The 21,624-nt window shown below is 57.8% G+C and overlaps 1 protein-coding gene across 4 annotated transcripts in view; it reads right to left on the bottom strand.

The window, feature by feature from the left end:
• The window catches only part of CAPZB (capping actin protein of muscle Z-line subunit beta), a 140,005-nt gene that overhangs the window by 39,056 nt on the left and 79,325 nt on the right, over window positions 1–21,624 (bottom strand). For all 4 annotated transcript variants that reach the window (XM_061395021.1, XM_061395012.1, XM_061394993.1 and 1 more), the window contains exon 3: window positions 519–640. In XM_061395021.1, coding sequence (XP_061251005.1) covers window positions 519–640 — 122 coding nt within the window. The remainder of the gene's footprint in view (window positions 1–518; window positions 641–21,624) is intronic.

The raw sequence follows: 21,624 nt of genomic DNA, 5'->3' as shown, positions 1-21,624 counted from the left end.
CCTGGAGTCAACCTTGGCCTTCTCTATGCTACCCTCAAATAAGCCTGGCCATGGCTGCAGCAATCAAGTCACAGGTGACCAGACCTGGTGTGTCTCCTGCTCTAGCCTAGTGATCATCGGGGGCAGGGATGAACACTGACTTAGTAATTCACGGCTCTGAAAGGGTGATGGGGAAACAAAGGGAGAGCTGCCTGTCTGTCTGACAAGCTTCACTCACATGCCCTTAAGCACACAGGCCCTCCTGCACTTGGGATCCCTGTCACGGGCACACCCTGGACCTTCTCCTTTGCAGGATTTGATGAGATGTTAATGAAGCAGCTAGCTGTTTTTTAGCAACATCTCTCTCCCGTTAGACTGTGAGCCCCCAGGGCAGAGAACGCGGGTTTACTGCTGCATCTCCCATGCAGGCGCTCCACAGACACCGGCTGGTTGAGATGGGCGGATGGAAGGATGGACAGAACAGAAGCAGGAAGGCTGGCTGCCAGCGGCGGCGGTGGGCGGCCAGGGCAGGGGCTCACCTGTAGGAGTCCCCGTCCCTGTTGTAGTCACACAGGAGGTAGTCCTTCCCCACCACCTTGTCTCTGGCGATTTTCAGTGGCTGGTCAACCGAGGACAGGAGGTCTTCACACAGGCTGGGCACCTGCGGGGAGAGAGGAAAAGGCAGAGCCGGGGTCAAGATCACACGTCGTGCCCCGGCTGGCTAGCGGCACCGCAGCTGGCCCGTGGTCCGCATGTTGAGCATCTGGCCCTTGGTGCCCTGCCAGAATCAGGGGCCCGTTCCTTTCTTTTCCATATGTGTCTGACACCAACCGCATCCCGCTGTAAAGAAACCTGTTCTTGGATTACAGTGGAGCGTGAGTTCCCACACGGCCTTCCCTCCACCCTGTGTGCAGCTCTAATGACGGGGCCGCCAGGGTGGCCCAGCACACGTAAGTACGTGTGTGCCGGGGCCGGTCTCTGGGGAGCGTCCTGAGAAGAAGGGAAACACTCACACACACAGGAACCCAGAGAACTCGGGGGAAGAAGAGCTGTCCGTGCTGAGCGCTCCACAGGCTCCATGCCGGGTAGAGTTTCCAGCTCTTTCCAGACCCCGGCCAAGCATTGCCGGTCAGTGCGCAGCATCAGCCCTACCTGCGGCAAAGGCAGCTCTCCGCCAGCTTCCCCCGTGCCGAGCTCCAGCTGCTGTGCCCAGGCTGACCCTCCTGGGACTCCTCCTTGAGGAGGGGGGCCCGGAATCCCAGGGCAAACGCTGCTGAACTGGACCCAGAGCTCTGCTAGGAACCAGGCCTCTGGCCTCTTCCTCCCAACTCAGACATCAACTTCCACCCAAATACGCCAGGCAGGGAGGGCTGCGTTCTCAGGAATGGATTCCTCCAGGCTTAAGTCACTTCCACACTGTATTTTCTACGTGCTGACTTACTCGCTTCATGGGCTTGGGTTAACGGAGGCCCCGCCATATCGTTTACCAGACAAGTGGGCAACCGATGGTACCAACAACCCTTCCACATGGAAGAGCGAGATCGCGCGGCAGACGCCCGGCAGAGGCGCGGCAGCCACGCAGTCCCTGGGCGCCCTGGAAGACCCTCGCCGCGGCCAGAGACACACGGACAGGGGTCGCCGCCACCTCGGAGACCACCAGCCTCCACGGGCTTCTCGAGGCACCTCTGCTGACTGTGGGGTGCTTCCAAACTCAGCCCGGAAGGCACTGTCTGGCACCCCCGGGAGGCGGGGACCGTGCCCTGTGACTCACAGCTGTTTTGTGTAAACAAAACACTGGGCAGCACCCTAGACACATGCACGCATGCACACACGCATGTACACACACATGCGCGCACACACACACACATGCACACGCGCGCGCGCGCACCAGTAGCCCCCTTATATGATGCGCTTATGTCAGAATTCCTTCTGGATGCAAAACCCACCTGTGTGCTCGACTCCCTCCCCGAGAAAGTCACACAAACAAAGACGGGGCTGCTTTCAGTTCGTTTTGGGGCTGAGATCACCAAGCGGTGGTCGTGTATCACGCCCCAGGCCGGGCCCTTCACAGATGGTCTCCTGCCCACCGGAAGCTCACACCGTCCTGTGAGGTCATGGTGCATTATTCCCGTCCCACACTCGTTAGTGCACCCAAGGCCCACACAGGGAGAAAGCGGCGGAGGGAGGAGTCTCCCCTCTGACAGGAACGCTGGTTTAATAGACAGCGACGAGGAAGGAGGACGTCAACATTAAAGAAACTAAGACCATGGCATCCAGTCCCATCACTTTATGGCAAACAGAAGGGGAAAAAGTAGAAGCAAGGGCAGATTTTATTTTCTTGGGCCCTAAAATCACTGAAGACAGTGACTGTAGTGATGAAATTAAAAGACGCGCCTTGGAAGGAAACTATGACAAACCCAATAGTGTATTAAAAATAGAGACATCACTTTGTCAACCAAGGTTCATACAGTCAAAGCTGTGGTTTTTCCAGTAGTCAGGTACAGATGCAAAAGTAAAAGTTGCTCAGTTGTGTCTGACTCTTTGCGACCCCAAGGACTATACAGTCCATGAAATTCTCCAGGCCAGAATACTGGAGTGGGTAGCTGTTCCCTTCTCCAGGGGATCTTCCCAACCCAGGGATTGAACCCAGGACTCCTGCATTGCAGGTGGATTCTTTACCAGCTGAGCCACAAAGAAAGCCCAAGAAAACTGGAGTGGGTAGCCTATCCCTTCTCCAGCGGATCTTCCTGACCCAGGAATCGAACAGGGGTCTTCTGCATTGCAGGCAGATTCTTTACCAACTGTGCTACTAGGAAAGCCCACAGATGTGAGAGTTGGACTATAAAGAAGGCTGAGTGTTGAAGGATTGATGCTTTTGAACTGTGGTGTTGGAGAAGACTCTTGAGAGTCCCTTGGACTGCAAGGAGATCAAACCACTCCATCCTAAAGGAAACTAACCCTGAATATTCATTGGAAGGACTGATGCTGAAGCTCCAATACTAAGCGCTTTTCAGCGGAAAGAGCCAACTCACTGGAAGAGACCCTGATGCTGGGAAAGATCGAGGACAGGAGGAGAAGGGGATGACAGAGGATGAGATGGTTAGATAGTATCAACTACTCAACAGACATGAATCTGAGAAAACTCCAGGAGACGGAGGAGGACAGAGGAGCCTGGTGTGCTGTAGTCCATGGGGTTGCAAAGAGCAGGACACGACTTAGCAACTGAACAAGTGGGCCCAAGGTACGCCCGCTGGGAAATGACCCCACCACGGCTCAGCTATGGAAGGCCACAGAGTCTTTCACCTAGAAAAGTCCAAATCAAGGTGAGGAAGATTTTAGTAGCTTCCGCCCAGGGCAGCTGGGATTTGAAGTGGCCCTGCTTTCCTATTGGTGGCCACGTGAAATGGCCCCGGGCACCTGTGTGCCTGCCTAGCATGTGATAGCCTCTCCCTGGTGTCACTGTTCCACTGGGCTGGAATCTTGGCTTACCTGTTGGGCCCTGACGCTACTGCTACTGCTAAGTCGCTTTAGCTGTGTCCGACTCTGTGCGACCCCATCACAGCAGTCCATTAGGCTCCACTGTTCCTGGGACTTTCCAGGCAAGAACATTGGAGCGGGTTGCCATTTCCTTCTCCAATGCATGAAAGTGAAAAGTGAAAGTAAAGTCGCTCAGTCGTGTCTGACTCTTAGTGACCCCATGGACTGCAGCCCACCAGGCTCCTCCGTCCAGGCCAGAGTACTGGAGTGGGGTGCCACTGCCCTGATTGACCCTGGATTATAGTAAAGACCAAGCAAACAGGCTCTGAAGTCACACTTCCTCATTCTACTCCTCACTGGCCTCTTGGCCTGGGGCAACTCACTGGACTTCTTTACCACCTGCAGAGTGGGGAAAAGAAGAACCAACCCAGCTGGGGGTGACACCTTCACTCGGGACTCAGCGCAGCGCCCAGTGGAGGGCGAGTGTGCTGATGCTGTTCCCAGCAGCAGTCCCAGCCTGGGCAGGAGCAGTAGCTCCAGCCTAGATCACAACTGAACGAACTGTAGCGCCCCAGGTGCTGGAGGGAAACGCACCGCTGAGAGCCAGCTCTGTCCAGAGCCACACTGCCCTCTCCCCCCAGGCCTGCCGTGGGCAGCCAGGTCTCCAACACAGGACGCTCCCAAGATGATGGGATTTGGTATAAAAAGGCTTGACTTCACTCCTATCCAAGAGGCTAATGTGTGGAACAAAGGTATTTCAGTAATTTCTTCCAAGCACTTATACTAACATTGAAACCATTTTTATTTTTTTTTAAACACTGATTTTTTACTCTCCCCAGAAGGTAAGTTTTTCCAGGGCAAGGACTTTGATCCTGTTCACCACTGAATCCTCGATCTCCGGACAGTGAATGGCACACAGCAAGCCCTTGAAACTCGGCAGGGGTGGGGAGAAAAGGAGGACTTTCACAGCACGTGTGTGGGTGTGTGTGTGTGTGTGCGCACTAAGTAGTTCCAGTCGAATCCGACTCTCTCCGTGGGATGCCACGCCCTCCTCCAGGGGATCTTCCTGACCCTGAGAGTGAACCCACATCTCCTGCGCTGGCAGGCGGGTTCTCCAGTGCTAGCACCATCTAGAAGCCCCTCTTACAACATGGGGCCTCCCAGAGGTCAAGTAGCTTTACATTAATAACTTGACGAGCAACAAGAATCTTCACCCAGAGTGTCTGGTCAAGAACTAAACTTTGATGGTTACCAACGACAATGTCAGTGTGGCTCCAACCAGGCATCTCAAACGCAAGCCGGTGATGTGGTTCCAGAGCAGCAGAGACAGCGGGAGTCTTAGCGCAAGTCCTGGGTGTGTGCGTGTATGTGTGTGTTGTGGGTGTGTGTACGCGGGAGTCTTAGTGGAAGTCCTGGGGGGGTGTGTCCTGGGGGTGTGTGTGCGGGTGTGTGTGTGTGTATGTGTCTGTATGCGGGAGTCTTAGTGGAAGTCCTGGGTGTGTGTGTCCTGGGGGTGTGGGTGTATGAGTGTGTCCTGGGTGTGTGTGTGTGTGTGTCTGTATGCGGGAGTCTTAGTGGAAGTCCTGGGTGTGTGGGTGTGTTTGTTACCACATGACCCCAAGGAGCACAGCCACAGTGCAGACTGAGAACCTAGAGCCCTGGGTTCGCGCCCCTGCCTGCTGCTGACTCGCCACGTGGGCCCGGGCTGGGCCCGAGGCGGTTTGTCTGGCAAACAGCAGGGGAGCTGCATTGGACACAGACAGCTGCTGCGCTGCAGCAGGAGCCTCACGGCTTCAGTGCAGACAATTCGGGTAGAGAAAGACTCTCGTCAAAACGACGCTACGTTGTTCGCATGGGTAAACGTATTCACCCTTTATTTGAGAATGCCTTATTTTTTTGCAGGGGGGCAGGGGGTGTTAAAACGTCTGAAATTTTATGAGAGGATGGGTTTTGTTTTAAAGGTTCACAACCCAATGACCTCCTCCTCCTCTTTTTTAAATGTTTCTAGGCTGGTTAAAGCAAAAAAAACGAGGCAACCAGTTTTCTGCAGAGTGGGATCCAGTCCTCCCTGCGGCCCAAGCAGATCTGGGTACTTTCTAGGTCGGTATAAAGGTGTAGGAGCGCTCCCCGCCACCCCACTTTGTGACTCAAGTCCTTCGAAGAACAAAGCAGATTAAAGCACAGGGTAGGGGGCTGATCCGTGGGACCGGCCGTCAGCAACAGCCGTGCCTGCTGCCCGCCCGGCCTCCTTTCCTACTCCTCTGTCACAGGGCTCCTCCGTCCACACGGTCGGCCAGGGCTGATCTGCATGCTGCCAGCACCCACCATGGGCAACCAGAGGGCCTCAGCCGCTGCTGTATGCGGGAAGAGTGTTTCTGGGCCGCGGGGGGCGGTGGACGGCTTGCCTTCTCTCTGCCAGGGCAGCTGGGCCGGGGGTGCAGCAGGCATCCGGAGACCCCCTCCCTGCGTTCCTGGGCATGGCAGAGCCGTGGAGACCGTACCTGAGTGCCCGGATCTGGCCCACCTGGAAGGTCTGTGCCTGGACTTCTCAGAATCTGTGGCCGGGAACTACCCCGCCTCAGGAAAACACACATCTGAACTGCCACTCACAAAGCCACAGTGGAGCACAGACACATTCAGGGCACTTGTGAGTGATGGCTGACTCGCCCAACGGTGAGAAGCACCTGGCGGTGACTCGCCCCAATGATTCTCCAACCCCACTGGTACAAAAAATTTCTGCCTCCCGGATAAACTCTCAACTTGGGCCACATCCTTGCATATGACTTCGCTCCACCAGTCCTGTTTCTCTGATCAAAAATAAGATGCTCTGTAAGAATAACCTTACTGTTGTCACGGGGAAGGGGGAGTGTGGACTTCAGGGTGAGCCTCCACATCTGCACAAGCGCGGCTGCCCCAGGGCGCAGCAGTCCCGAGGTCGGATGCGTCCTAATCCCCTCTCCCCTCCCCTCCACTTCCACCTGCGCCCTCGCAAACAACCACCCTGTCCTACGCACTGTTCCAGGACATAGAAGTCTGAGCACGTGTTCTTCCACTTAAAAACCCTCCCTGCTGCTGGATAAGGGAATGCACTGGTCAGTTACATTCTTATTTCAGATACATAATGAATAATATTTTAGTATAAGAATGCCTGGCTTCCCTGGTGGCTCAGATGGTAATGCGTCTGCCTGCAATGCGGGAGACCCGGGTTCAATCCCTGGGTGGGGAAGATCTCCTAGAGAAGGGAATGGCAACCCACTCCAGTACTCTTGCCTGGAAAATCCCAGATGGAGGAGCCTGGTAGGTTACATTCATGGGGTTGCGAAGAGTTGGACACGACTAAGCAACTTCACTCCAACTTCATCATAAGTATGTCTAATAATACTGATCCTACGATATTGATCCTACCACCCCTGCAGGGATCAGCCGAAACTCCCAACTTCTGTATCAAGATGCCAAATTCTTTGGATTCCTGCGGTGACATGGATGTCAACTGAAGCCCAGGCGCTCTAGGGATGGCTGTGCTAACACTGGCCTTGGCTACCACGCTACTCCTTCCTCTGCACCTAGCACTCTTCACCGAGCCCTGAGTCGGTTCTCCTAGAGGCTGGTCCCCCAGACCCGAGCCAGTGACGCACACACTGGCGGGTGCTCCGGCGTGCGCATGAAAGTGGGTGTCAATCCTATGATCTGAGGCCACAGGGCAGATGCAGAAAAAAACGGTTTATCTCTGAAATCCAGTCAATCAGTTAATAACTCTCTCCCTGCACTCATCCCAACCCTACCCTGCCTCCTCCTCTTGTCAAATGCTTACAACGGGGAAGAAATCACATTAAGTCTCAGGGATCGCGAGCTTGCAAGCAATTTAAACGGAAGGACAGGTCCAGACAAAGCCGGGAGACCCCTTCAGTGTGCTGTCCTCTGCGGCCCCGGGGCCGAGGCAGGCCTCTCGACCGCCCGAGGGCGGATGGTTTCTGTCCAGGCTGCCCATCCGATCTGCTTAACGGCCTTTGAGAGCAATGTCCAGAAAACACAAAGGTGTCAGACCAATCCAAGCTGTTGGGGGGGATTTAAGCCTAATTCCAAGTGACGTGGAATAATAAACAATGCTGCCTGGGCCAAGACAGCCATCCCGCCCTCCTCCTGGCGGTCAAGTTCAGCCCCTACCACTGGTACCCAACCCCCATCCAGCTCACGGGTGCCCACGGGCCACAGCAAAGACGGGCGACACGGGCGGGGGCAGTAAGAAGCCCAGAAGATGGAAGGCAGGAAGGGCCAGCAGGCCTCGATCCACTGTCTCAGGGGACACCGTAAGCGTGAGAAGAATCAAGAGGAGGAGGGTGGAGCCGCCGGCGCCTGGTGGGGCTTGCCGGACACTGTAAACTCTGCAAACTCTGCCAGCGTCGCCTCCTTGAATCCTCTGAACAGCCCTGCATACAGACTCGGTCATGGTCCCTCTTCCAAAGAAGGGCCTTAGAGAAGTCACATGCCCCAAGTCACACAGCTCCCAGCCAGTGTCTAAGAAAAGACACGTGAGATGCATCTGGGTTAAAAAAAAAAACAACAACGGGAATTACATCCCCTCTCGCCGTTGCCCCGGACGGCATACTTTCCCACTATCAAGCCCAAGAGCTGATCACATGAAGAGATACAAATCAGAAGCTTCCGGCCACGAGCGAGGCTGGTGTTCGGGCCGCCATATGGTTCTACTTTGTCTCTTCCCCTTCTCCATTAGTTATTAATGTTGAAAAAAACTGCTCAACCAGAAAGAGAAACTCGAGATGAACCTTTAAAAAAAAAACGCACAAAAGCCAGGCCAGCTCAACTCCATGGATAACCTAATTCATGGCGCCCCGTACCTCACTTTTTGTTTTTTTTTTTTAATAGGGCCAAATGAACACATTCTGTCTTCTGATCTGCCCGCTGGCTGAGAGCCCGCCACCAGAGAGATAAGAATCGAAAACAGGCCCTGCTCGCTGGGTTGCACGCTCAGATTGGGGACATGGCCGCAATCACGGCTGGGCAGAGCGCGGCGGGCCCGCTCCCCGGCAGAGCGCAGCGGGTCAAGATGCCGGAGCTCCCTGCCCGCGGCCGGCAGAGGTCTCTGCTTACAACCTGTTCCTTTTATTTTTTCCAGGGCCTCAAACTTGCCCCGATTCTCCCTAATAAAAGTTTAGAAATGAGAGTGTTTCTAATGACACACACACCTGCGTCAGAAATCCACCCTATGGGGTGGCATTCTGAAAAACACCAACCCCAAATCAAAGCCAGGCTCAAATCCTTGGTCTGCCACTTCCTGGGGTCTGCAGCGCCTGCCTCTATGACCCTGAGTACCAGGCGCGTGAGGTGCCGTGGATTCAGAGGCGGACGAGGTGGACGGGTGCAGCCCTGGTCTTGCAAAGCGCTCTCCAGCCGCTGGAAACAGGCAAGGCAGGAGGAGCCTCCCCAAGGGCTGAGGGCCGTGACGGGAAGGGGACCGCAGGGGTCAGTGACCGGGAGGCAGACTGAGAGGACCAGGAGTGAAGGAGCGGGGAGGCGCTGCCTGGGGAGAGGGGAGCCGGCATGGGGCCTCGGCGAGGACCTGGAGGAGACACGCGTCCAGGGGGCTGGGGCGGGGCCTAGGCCGGGGGAGCAGAGCCTGTGCGCCCCTGTCAGTGTGACTCCAGCCCTCGCACTGTCTTATAAACCGCCACCCCCGCCAGCCTCCCAGGTTTAAGGACACACTCGAGGACCCATCTGTGAAATCAGGCCCAGGGCGCCTCCAGAGCCCATGGGAGGTAAGAGACCCCCGCCCCAACCTCCTGCTCAGGGTGGAGGACACAAGTCCTCCCACGACTGCCCGGCGGCAGTGCTGTTGCCAGAGCACTCTGGGCCCTGGAAGCCAAGTTTCCAAGTGAACTGGCCTCTGCCCCCAACAGGGGGCCCGCACCCCTCCCTGTAAGTCTGTAGGGAGGGTCTGCTGAGGGCGCAGGGGGACACCCAGGGCCCTGCTCATCCCAGGAGCCCTCAACCCTGTCACCACGGGATGGAATGCCCTCGAGCGCCTCCTCTGGGGCGAGGCTGGGCTCCCCAAGACTCCACACCCCCGCCCCCATGGAGGGGGAGACCCGAGTGCAGGCAGCAGCTCACACAGCCAGCCAGCAGCAGGGGGTGGGGGACAGGGCCGTGAGCCCCAGACTCCAACCCAGGGGCGCCAGAGCCCAGACCCTGACGGGTGGACACAGCGAGGGGCTGCCGCTCCCACCGCCCCTCTGGGGGCTCCGGAGGGAAGAGAGCTGGGGAGGACCTGGGGTCTGCACGCCCCTGCCTGCCCTCCTTCGCTCCTGCCGCACCGCGGGCTGGGATCCCCGCACCACCCAGCACGGCCCGACCCCAAGGCTGCCAGCCCTCCTCGGGTCTCATGTCCTGACCGTCTCCCAGTGAAACTATCGAAGGACTTGCAGGGCAATGCTCTTTCAGTGCAAGTTCAGACTATTCTTCATCTGAAGACTGAGCACTTTGAGAGTGCTCTTTGAAGGAGGGCTTCCCAGGAGGCTCAGAGGTAAAGAATATGCCTGCAACGCAGGAGACGCAGGTTCAGTCTCTGGGTCGGGAAGAGTCTCTGGAGGAGGAAATGGCAACCTGCTCCAGTGCCTCTGCCTGGGAAATCCCATGGACACAGGAGCCTGGTGGGCCACAGTCCATGGAGTCACACAAGAGGCGGACACGACTTACTGATTAAACACCACCACCACTTGGAAGGAAAACGTGAACTGCACGTGATGAGCATTAGGAAGCAACTTCCCGACTTCGGCAACATTATAACGGGCGTGAGCTGTGCCCCTTGCGTCCGGGCCCCGGCTCGAGCGCCATACCAGCACGCACTGCCCGCCGGGTTCTGGCGCCAAGGGTCTAACACACGTGCAGCTGCCAATGTTCGGGAATCGGTTCCGATCAACACAGTTTACTCTGCTCGGAGATCCACTTTTCACATGCCATTAACAACAGAGAGCTTTCTCAGCAAACAATAAGCCCGCGCTCCTTCTCTTAGGCAGGTGCCTCAAACCACCCCCAGATGGGGGTAATTAAAAACTCCCCAAATAATAAACAAAGGCAGACTTCCTGGGCTAGGTTTCAGCCACTCATCCCCCAGGGCTTAGCCTCCTGGAAGCGCGCAGCCTGGAATGAGAGGCCAGAGGGTTTTTCTAAGGGAGGGTCGGAACAAAGAGGAGACAGGCTGAAAAGAGAAATTAGAATCAGGGTGCGCGGGCCACCCCGGGGCACACACCAGGCTCCCGTTTTCCACGTGTGACCCTACGCTTCCCAAAGCGGCGGACCAGGTGCTCGGCGCCTAATTAAATTCGCCGTTCCCTGGCCCGCAGTGACCTCATCACTGTGCACACAGAGGGGCCAGGGTGTTCCCAAGCTGCCTGCCTCTCTAAGGAAGAGCTGGCCCCCCAGGGATTGGGCACACTACACAAGCACCTTCAAGAAGTCAGAAACGGAGACTCACTGTGTCGCGCGTTACCCGGACTGCGTCCAGAGGGCTGCACGCAGCCACCGAGCCGCGGTCAGGAGCTGCAGGGCACAGGGCGGCCACAGCCTCGGCCTGGGGGGTGGCGGGCGGAGGTGCCATCCCCCAGCCCGGGCCCAGCCTCCTGCTGCAGCCCCGCCCACGAGCCCCCCTGCAGTCCCCCCGCCCGTCTCTCGGCCGGGATCACCTGTCCCCCCAGTGCCACCTGGAGGGCCCCACTTCTCCTCCAAGGTCCCCTTCCACACACGCCCAAGGCTTCCTCAGCCACGGCGATCCCATCACCCATGGTCTGCGGGCCGTGCCCATGACGCCCCGGACCAGACCCAGCCTGGGGCCCCAGATTCAGGGTGGGGAGCTCTTTCCTCAGGGCAGGGAGGTCTGCACGGCCCCGGGCCAAGTGGGACACTGGCAGGGCTTCCTAAACGTCCAGACAGTGGGACTGTTCTGAACTGGGAAAACCAGGGCCACTCGGGGGAGCGCTGACCCCTCTTTTATCTCCTTCTGGCTGCGCTGGGTCTTGGCGTGGCCCGCGGCATCTCTTCTGCTGTTTTGACACACGGGATCCTCGTGGACGCGTGTGACACCCGGTTTCCCAACCAGGGATCAGACCCCGGCGCCGCACGGCGAGCTCGGGGTCTCGGCTGCTGGACCACCAGGGAAGTCCCCGAGTTCTGACCTTCTGAAGCCTGTGTCTGTCCCAGCGGGAAGCTCCTCCAAACGTTCCGAGCTGGACCAGCGACTGGCTGGGCGGGCGAGATGGACACGGAGGGCCGTGGCCTGGGGAGGCGCCGCGTCACTGTGACCTCCCGAGTCGGGCGCAGACTCAAGCTTCCACACTCCCTTCTCGGGGGGATGCCAACTGCTCTGCCCACCCCACCACTCCACGCAGGTGCCCCCAGGAGCTGTGCCCACAGCCTCGCTTAGTGAGGAAGGCTCCTGAGACAGAGCAGAAACCTCCTCCCAGGCGGCCCGCGGCCCTACTTCTCAGCGTGAGAGTGAGAAAGCATTATTAAGGCGCTGGCTGCATTCTTACAAATCACCTCCCACCTTTCTGGGAAAAAGACCAGGTAAAAATACATAAAAACAACTCATTTATAAGATGGTCTTTTTGCAAAGAGAGTGCGATTTCATGGGCAGGACAAAGGATCCCTCTGTTTTATTTTACTATTTTAATATCATCAGTATTAAAGCGAAGATCCTAAAGACTGCAAACTTTTCTTCTTAAGTGCCTGCTATACACGAAACACTCTTCTAAGCACGGAATACATATATCCTCATCTTAAAATCATGGCAACCCTGTACAAACCAGTTTATGCCAAATTTCTCACTGCTTCAGAGGAGTACACAGAGGCACAGAGAGGCTGAGCTCGCACTTTGGAGGCGGCAGTCAGAACTGAAGGAAACGCATCCACTCCCACCCCAGGGCCCCTCAGAGCCCTGCAGGGCGGCCAGGGAGCGCATGAGCCTCAGAGCCACGCGACCACTGAGTCACACGCCACAGTCCTGGCTCTGCCCACCACACATTCCTTCCAAACTCTCGTGGCCACCACCTCCTGAACACCCCAGACAGTGCACCAGCCCATCAGGACCCAGCGACGCTGCCGCCGCCACGTATGCATGTGTGTTTCTGAGAGGCGGCGAGGGCCAGCACGGGCACGCCACGTTACAGGAGACAGACCCGGGAAAGCTGGTGGCTCTTTTTTTTCCTCTCCCCTCCCTTAGCACAAAAATCATCCGGGCAGGCTGACCACAACGTTTCACACTGGATTCCTTCCACTGGATGGATGTCTCAGCAAGGTTTTGTTTTCATTTCACTGAGTCACTCAGAGAAAATGACCGCGCACCAAGTGAAGCTGTAGCTCTCCTGCTGGGGAAACGGCTCCACTCGGGAGCAACAGACGTGTGCCCTGTGCTGGCCGTGTGTGCCCGGAGCACGAGCGCCTCTGTGTTTCCACTCTGGCTCATCAGGAAGTAAAACTCAAATCCGCCAGATACAGTCTGCCCAAGTGTGTGAAAGGTGAAATTAGCGTCCCCAGGCTCACAGTCTCAGAGGGGAGAGCGGTGCACGGGGGAGGTGTTCTGGGCCCTGGAAGGGGAGGACTGGATGCTGCAGACACGAGGTGCACTGCCCAGAGCACCTCTGGGGCAGCGGAGGCGCGGGCGAGGCTGGGGAACAGGTCTCAAGGGGCTGATGCCTCCGCTCGGCCGTAAAAACTGCAGCCCACAGATGCAGAGTGGGCCACGGAGAAGCCGGCAGGACTGCCCACCTGGTCGGAGAAGTGAGGCACGGAGTGTCGAGTACAGACGGTCACACGACTCTGTAAAAACCCCTGCACACTTTAAGGGGGGGTTATAGTACATGGGTTATATCTACATAATCACAAGTATGTGTCTCTCTTTTTTTCAAAGAGTCAATCAAGAGAATATTCCAAGCAGACAGCACAAGAATACCCAGGGAACTATAAGTTCAGTGAAAATACAAAACCACCACTTGGGGTTTCCAGCAGGTAAGGGGATGCTGGGTGACCTAAGTTCCGGTGAGTAAAAGTGACCCCCAGGCACGAGGCATCCGGAGCAGGGTCACCCTTCTCTTCAGGCGAGTCTCTTCTCAGCAGCTTGCAGCCCTGCACTCTTCTACATCACAACAGATCCACGCAGCTCGGGGTGGGACGCAGCACCGCCTGGAGGCTGGGGCGGGCCTCAGAGAAGCGGGGCTGCATCACCAGCTGAGCCGCAGCTGCCCTGGGCCTCAGTCTCCTGAGGACCCAAACTGAACAAGGCGGGGCTGTGATTCTTCAAGGCAGAGAAGAGGCAGTCAGTGGCGGGTGGGTGCCGGTGGAGACGTGGGGGCTCCGGGTGGTTAAGAGGAAGAGAGGAAGTCTGGGCCCACCTCTGTCTGTCTTGTTCCAGTTTGGCAAAAGACTGAGTTTGAAAGGAGGGCTCCACTAGCTTTTAAAAGGAAAAAAACACTCAACTAGATGAGTAAGCATCACTTCAGTGTTACGATCCCACAAAATTTCACAGGACAAGACTTAAGTTTACTAACTTACTATCTCTATGACCATTCAGGATATGGCGGCTCAGATGGTAAAGCGCCTCCCTGCAACGTGGGAGACCGGGGTTCGATCCCTGGGTCGGGAAGATCGGGAGAAGGCAATGGCACCCCATTCCAGTACTCTTGCCTGGAAAATCCCATGGACGGAGGAACCTGGTAGGCTACAGTCCATGGGGTTGCAAAGAGTCGGACACGACTGAGCGACGTCACTTTCACTTTATAAGAAAAAAGGTTGTGATGTTACTAAAAAAAAAGAAGAAGAAAGTTTGACATTCTTCCTCAAAACAAAATGTCTACTGAGGAAGGTCCTGGGTGAGACCCCAAAATACCAAAACTAAGCTCCGGGCCCATCTCCGAGGTGCCCACGTGGGAAAGACCCACGACAGGGGAAGAAAGAAGAGCCTGTGACTGCGGGATACATTACTCCCCTGAACTCCGGCTCAGACTTAAAGTTCTCAGGAAAGTTCTCTATTTGTAAAACCCACATCGCCCCCCTTTCCTCCCCCAGGAGTGGTTTCCCCAGAGCTCCCACCTCAGTTACTCCCTAACCGGATGCCCGGGCTTGCTGCTCCCCACGGTCAGGCCGGCATCCAGGACATAAAGGACAGCCCCCTCACTGATCTGAAGGCCTGCAGGACCCAGTCCCCGGCCAGCTTCAAAGGCGGGATGCCAGGCCGGGCAGGCCCTGCTCTCGGCAAGGGTGTGAATTGGCCTCCCCAGCCAGATGTGCCCTAAGGGGGCGATCCAGGCTCTCCTGCTCCAGGGCCAGTGCCCGCGGCCGGCACCGGGCCTCCTGACGGCCCGCGGAAAGGAGACGCTCTCTGCTTCTGCTGGCCCAGCACCTCCCTCCAGCTCACCTGCACCATGAACCAGAGGACAGGGTCTGACCCAGACTCCTTGTCCCTCTTCATGAAATGCTCTGAGCACGCCACAAAGCCCTGCTCTGTCAGGGTCCCTGTTGCTGGGTCCCAGCAACAGGGTGCCTGCCACACAGCTCCCGAGATGCTCTGAGAGCCAGACAGACTCCGACTAGCAACTGTCAGGGCAAGGCCACGGCAGGGGTCTTCGGGGGGCTGCGCGGGAGGATAGAGTAGCCTCCTGCCGACCCCCCGGCCCCTACCGAGGCCAGACCCTTCCGAAGTCGGTCCCCGAACCGGCGTGGCACTCGCGTTGAACAGAAGCGCCCGAGGACACAGCTCTCGTGTTGATTTTACCCAGAGTGAGACCAGCACGATCCTGCAGTCCCTCACCCAGAGGTTACAGGAGCGTGGCCACCAGCAGCAGCGGCTGCTGCCAGTGCCGTGCTGACACAGACGTAACGACCACAACAGAACAAGCCCAGAGCATCTGCACATGGAATTCCAAAGAGACTTAAATTTCCTGTACGGAGGCAGAATAAACGCCAAAAAGAAATAAAAAAAAAAAAAAACCTTCCCCCAAACAAAAGTGGGGGCTTTCAAGGAGACTTGCTGAGTGGGGCAAACATTTTGGAAAGATGGAATTTTAAACACAAACACCAAAGGGCAGAGATTTGAGGCAGAAGAGCTATGCGCGCAGCTGGGAGGCCCTTTAATTAGGGAAAGATTTGCACAGCCTGCGGAGCGTCGGGCAGATCTCCCCTGGTCTCCGGAATGGGAAGAATGTGTACAGCGGTGGGGTAGTTGACAAGTTCGAATCTGCTGGACACTCTCACCGAGAAGGAGGCACATGGTCCGGTCCCTGGCCGCCTTTCAGGGTTCCCAGGGGTCCTTAAAGCAACCAAAGAGGACTACCAGGTCTTGGGCAAGACAGGCGGGACCTTCTCCTTCCTAGGGGTGCCTCCCACAGACACCACACAGGAAAGCTTTTCTGTCGAGGAGACTAAAGGCAAAAACAGAAATCAAGGGGAAACTACCCGCCCCCCGCCCCGCCCAGCCCAGCCCCCAGACCTAGGGGCTGTTTTTCCCTTTGCGTGTACCACCAGCTCTCACAGTTATTTCCAACGGACTTAAATACCCTGCACATGGGCAGATGGTCTGCAGTCACATGGGAAAATGGGATCCCCTGCTCTGTTCAGAGGGAACCCTGGACTCCCGAGGGGCCGGATCGGAAGTGATGGCCGTCCCCACAGAGCCGACGCCCACACTGACCCTCTCCTTCCGGGACGTGAGGACACTCAATGCAGGTGGCACTGGGCCACTGGGGACTCGACTCTGCTGTTCAGGACACCCTGTGTGAGGGCGCCCAGCAGCTATGAGAAGAGCCACCAAACCTCAATAAGGGTCCCCAAGGCAGCCTCTGCACCCTTCTCCTCCACCAAAACCCAAGAGCTCAGGAAAAGATGGAAAGTCAGAAGTTGACTCTGGGGTCCCTCGGGGGCAGCAGCTGTTACTGAGCAGAGCTGCAAAGAAGGCCCTCGACAGGGCACCAGACTGGCGGGATTCAGGACATCCCGGGTTGCTGCGGGTCAGACAGGACAGAGGCAGGGGGAGCTGGCAGCTCCGAAAAGCACACGGGCTCAGAAGGGCCAGCAAGGCCGCGCCTCCCAGAAAGGCTCGGTGTAGGCAGAGGCACGGGGAGTCACCTTAGGGAAGGGCCCATTTCCCGGCTCCAATCTTAAAAAACTACACAGAGCCAACTGATCATTGGCCCTTCCCTCATCCACCGAGAAAGTCTGAGCAGCGACCAGCAGCTAGCCCTCGGCGAAGCTGGCATGTGCAGCCATCACCCACGTGCTGGCAGGGAGCCGTGAGACCCGAGTCGGGGCCCACGCTCAGGGGTGGGACCCGGGGCAGAAACACGTGGCCCCTGCCCTGCCCCGCCAGTTCCTTTCCTGCCACCCCGCTGGGCGGTGTCCCAGGCACCACCTACTCTGAAGGGCTTTCCCTGAAACCCACTCACCCAGGGAGGGCTTGGTGTCCTGGGCAGCGCTTGCACAGAACTCTGCCTTGCTCTCAAAGGAACCCTTGCAGAAGAGCCTCCTGGCCATCTGCTCCCTCCATGAGCACGAGCTTTTAAGGACACAGAGCTCACTGAGCAATTGCTGACCCCAGGGCTTTGGCTCTAGCCCTCAGGAGGGGCTCACACAAGCCTTCCCAGAGTGCCCGTCACGCGCCCCACGAAGGTGGACAGAGCAGACATGCTCCCCATCATCAGAGGGCTGAGAGCACAGGCGAGCCCCGTGGCTGGAGGAGGTGGGGGGAGTGAGGCCCAAGCGGAGTGCGGCAGGAACACCAGGCTGGGGTGGGGCCCGCGGGAGACCCTGGAGCAGGGGGCCTCAGGGCGGGCAGGAGAGGGGGGACGGGGCCAGGTCACGTGTTCTCAGACCGAGACTGCCATTTGGGCTCAAGCCTGCTGACAGGCCGGAGTCAGCAAGGGCCGCACACGGTCAGCACCGCATGTGCTAGGGCTCCTCTGGCTGCAGGTGGGGGACCACGGCCACAGAGGGCCCAAGGCTGGCAGAGTCACCGCTGATCTCGGAGGCGCAGCACAAGAGAGGTTCCCGGGACCGCTCCACATGGGGACAGACACCCCTTCGGCCGGCTGGCTGGCTGGAGGTGGCGGTGCTCTCTCAAAGTCACCATTCTGGGCTCGTGGAACATGTCTCCACTGGCCTCTGGGGGTTCTGAGGTGCGCCCAGTGCCGCTGGGGCCTGCCCTGCCCTGGGCGCCCAGTGGTCACATGTCTGCTTACTCCACTGTCCTGAGCAAGCTTCCCCGCCTCCTGCCGGGAGAAGGCGCCATCTTCCAGAACCTGATGACACAGGCCTTCCCCTCCTTAGAAGGACGCTGGACAGTCCCGGGCAGGGCCGAGAGCTCAAGGGGCGAACTGCCCGCCCCTCCACTCACCGCCCGCTGTCCTCGGGGCCGCAAGGTCTGCCCTGTGATCACGGCAGCCCAGGCTGACACTGACCCGTGTGGCTCGCTGCTTGCCCCTGCTGAGACTGAGGCTGGCGTCCTTCTCCTCCTGGCACACTCGGGGAAGCCGAGGCACAGAGAACTCAAGCCGCCTCCCTGAGGTCACCCAGACATGCAGGGCACACCCGGAGGCTGCGGAGTCAGGCCCCCAGAGTCTTCACAACTCACAGTGACTTCCGCCTTTCTATGGGCTGCCCCCGCCTGGGGGCACCAACCCTAAGGATGAGGGGCTGGGGTCTCCCGAGTTATGTCAGCTTCACGAGGCACCTTGGTCTCCCTGCAAGTCTTGGCTTCGGACGATGCAGCGCTGAAAGAGGCTCACGTGTCCCTGCCCCTCGCAGAGCTTGGGGGTGGGTGAGATCACGGCCTTGTTAGGGCTTCCCCGGGGGCACTAGCGGGAAAGAACCCACGTGCTGATGCAGGAGATGTAAGAACCATGGGTTGGCTCCCTGGGTCGGGAAGATCCCCTGGAGAATGGCGTGGCAGCCCACTCAGGATTCTCGCCTGGAGAATCCCAGGGACAGAGGAGCCTGGTGGGCTACAGTCCATGGGGTCACAAAGAGTCGGACTCGACTGAAGCGGTTCCGTGCACGCATGCACACACGCATTAACCGGTGTCTACTGAGCACCGACGGGGCGGTCGGGCATGGCACAGGGTCTGGGACACGGGTGAGCACGGCTCCATCCCACAGGCACTTCCAAGCCAGAGGGCCCCGGGTGCTAATACCACAAATTTACAGCACTCCATAGACCGCGAGAGCTCTTGGCCAAGCCCTATCGTGCGAGACATGGCTTCCCTGACATGTGGGGCTGAGACGACGAAGCTCCAACATACAGGCAGGAAGATGCTGGGGGGACCATGGCAGGTGGGCACCGCTGGGGGCCTGGGCCACACCCCTGCCCCCAGCCGTCGTCCACATACACTCAGAAAGACACTCGTGTGAAGTGTGAAGAAAGGCCCACTTGTGTGAAGGATAAGCGTTTCCAGCCCGGGGCCAATCGCATAAAGGGTTCTGTTCCGAACCCAGAGTGGTACTTTAGCTTCCAGTCACCAGTAATTAAGGGTGCCTGTACATTCCAGAAAGAGCAGACGCAGAGACTAACGCTAATTAAATCTCTTCTGCATTTGGCTTCGAACCTCGAGTGGCCTGCTGTCGGACACTCACTCCAAAGCCTCCATCTGCCGTAACTCCTCCCACCACCATCTGTACCGTCCAGTCTGCCCTTAGCTTGGAGGACGCAGTTACACAGAAGGGACGAGGCCCACGAGGACCGCAAGACTCCACGAGTCTGGAGTCTCAGGAGAGCCGCGCACACCTGCCCTCCTGTCCCCCAAACCCCCGCCGGCTGGTGGGGACCGTGGCTGGGGGTGGGCACGGTCCGCACGGCCCCCTCGTGAGGCCTCTCAGGGGCAGGCTCTGTGCGTCTGTGACTGACAGGGTCTCTAATGAACCTTAATTGTGAGCGCGACGGGCCCAGGAAGCCAGCAACAGATGTGGCAAAGGGGCGACCACAAACCATCCGGCTAATGAATAACAAGTGTCCGGCCTGACGAGGGCCGCTGACCCACAAAAAGAGGAGGGCAGCGTCCCTGCTCAGCCCCGCGCCGTTTCTGAAGCTCTGACTCCTTCATGCGAGCGCGAGGAGCCCCCCATCCGCCACCCCCCAACAGAAGCAACGGGCGCAGTGGTGCCCCTGGGGGCGCAGCCTGGACATGGGGAGCGCGTGAGCGTCGCCACGGACACCTGCGCCTCTGACCGCATCTCGGCTTAGAACTATGGAAGCCCGAATTGGATGCCCTTTCAACACGGGGAGGTGAGAGCCACGCTGTGAAGACTGACCAGCACCTGCCGGTGCTAACAGCCGTGCCGGTGTCGCGTCCAGTCCGGCGTCTGCTGGTGGCCTGCGCTGACAGGAGAGGGCTGCTCGGGGGAGCCGTGAACACAGAGCAGGCGGGGAGGCGCGTCTAACCCTGCTGCCTACTGATCAGCCGCGAGGTTCCGACCAGCTCGGCAAAGCTTCCAGTTTTTTCATCTGTAAAAGGGGGCTCTCAAGAGTCTGCTCCAACACCACAGTTCAAAGGCATCAGTTCTTCAACGCTCAGCTTTCTTTTTTGTGGTGTTGGAGAAGACTCTTGAGAGTCCCTTGGATTGCAAGGAGATCCAACCAGTCCATCCTAAAGGAGATCAGTCCTGGGTGTTCACTGGAAGGACTGATGCTGAAGCTGAAACTCCAATACTTTGGCTACCTGATGCGAAGAACTGACTCATCTGAAAAGACCCTGATGCTGGGAAAAGATTGAGGGCAGGAAGAGAGGGGGATGACAAGAGGATGAGATGGTTGGATGGCATCATCGACTCAATGGACATGGGTTTGGGTGGACTCCGGGAGTTGGTGATGGACAGGGAGGCTGGCGTGCTGCGGTTCATGGGATCACAAAAAGTTGGACACGACTGAGCGACTGAGCTGAACTGAAAATGGGCCTAGAGAAGACTGACCTTGTGGTCACTGGGAAAGGCATCTTGAGCCGCCTCTGGCATCTGAAGGTTATGGAGTAAAGCATCTCGGCTTACTCGGCGTGGTGTTTATTCGCTTGCACTTGACTACGCCACAATTATACTAGTCTGGGGGGACCTTAGAACCCCACTCAGGCCCTTGAGGCCACGTACTGCGCTAAAGCTTTCCATTCGCCATCTCCAGTTCTCAAGATGCGTGTCGTCAGACTCGTCTCCTAGACAGGGAACTCGAGACTCTAAGGACACGCCACTAAGCTGTGACGGAGACGAGAGCGGAGTGTGGCTGGGCCTTCAGAGTGTGAGCCAAGTGTGGCTGGGCGTTCAGAGTACACGGAGCTAAACTGACTCACACCCCACTGCTCACACTAGGAGCTGCCCTAAAAACATCTAATCAAGGATTTTACAGAACCCTGACCTCAAAGTATATGCAAAAAAAAAAAAATAAAGGGTACATTAACCTGGCAAATGGGGGTGTGGGTGGGGCACAGGGAGAAGGGAACCACTAAATAACCTGTCTCTAAGAAAAGTGCAAAATAAATGGGCATTGTTTCTAGCCCACCCCCTAAACGCCACTCCTTGGCTGATGACGTACGTGTAGGGGGTAAGAACAGGCAGGAGTCAGTGAGAGGCTAAAAGAGCCCCCCCAGCACGAGCAGCAGCTTCAGAGGAGGCTCCGAGGGGCCACCAACCGTGCAGCAGAGAACCACCGCCAGCTGACTGCCAAAGACCCTCAGGGGTGGGACCGGAGGTCTCGGGCTGGAGAGCAGGTGCCTGGGGTCACACCGGCCACATGGACGAGGCAGAGCAAGGTCAGACAGGGGTTCGAGCCAGGGGAAAGAGACAAGCAGTCCTGATGAGCTGCAAGCGCACAGGGAACGGAAGTGAAGGCGGGAGAAAGCAGGACACTGGACACAAAGGGACCCCGAGGGCTCGGCGCTCACGGGCGGCCCCGCGGGTCAGGTGCTACTCCAGGTGGGCTCCTGGGCGGCTGCCCTGGAGCACGGGCCACAGGCCAAGCGACCTGGATCCTCCCCGGATGCTGAGATCAACCTTAAAACCCCTTCTGCCTGTTGGACAATCCAACAACTGTTTAGGGTTCCCACCCCCAGGCTTCCAAAGGACTCCGAACGATGACCAACCAGGAGCAGTTACGCGTCCCGGGAACTGGAACAGGGGGAAGAACGGTGGCCA

The sequence above is a fragment of the Bos javanicus genome, chromosome 2, assembly GCF_032452875.1.
Source record: "Bos javanicus breed banteng chromosome 2, ARS-OSU_banteng_1.0, whole genome shotgun sequence".
Taxonomy (NCBI): Eukaryota; Metazoa; Chordata; class Mammalia; order Artiodactyla; family Bovidae; genus Bos; species Bos javanicus.
This window is presented reverse-complemented; position numbering and strand designations above follow the sequence as displayed.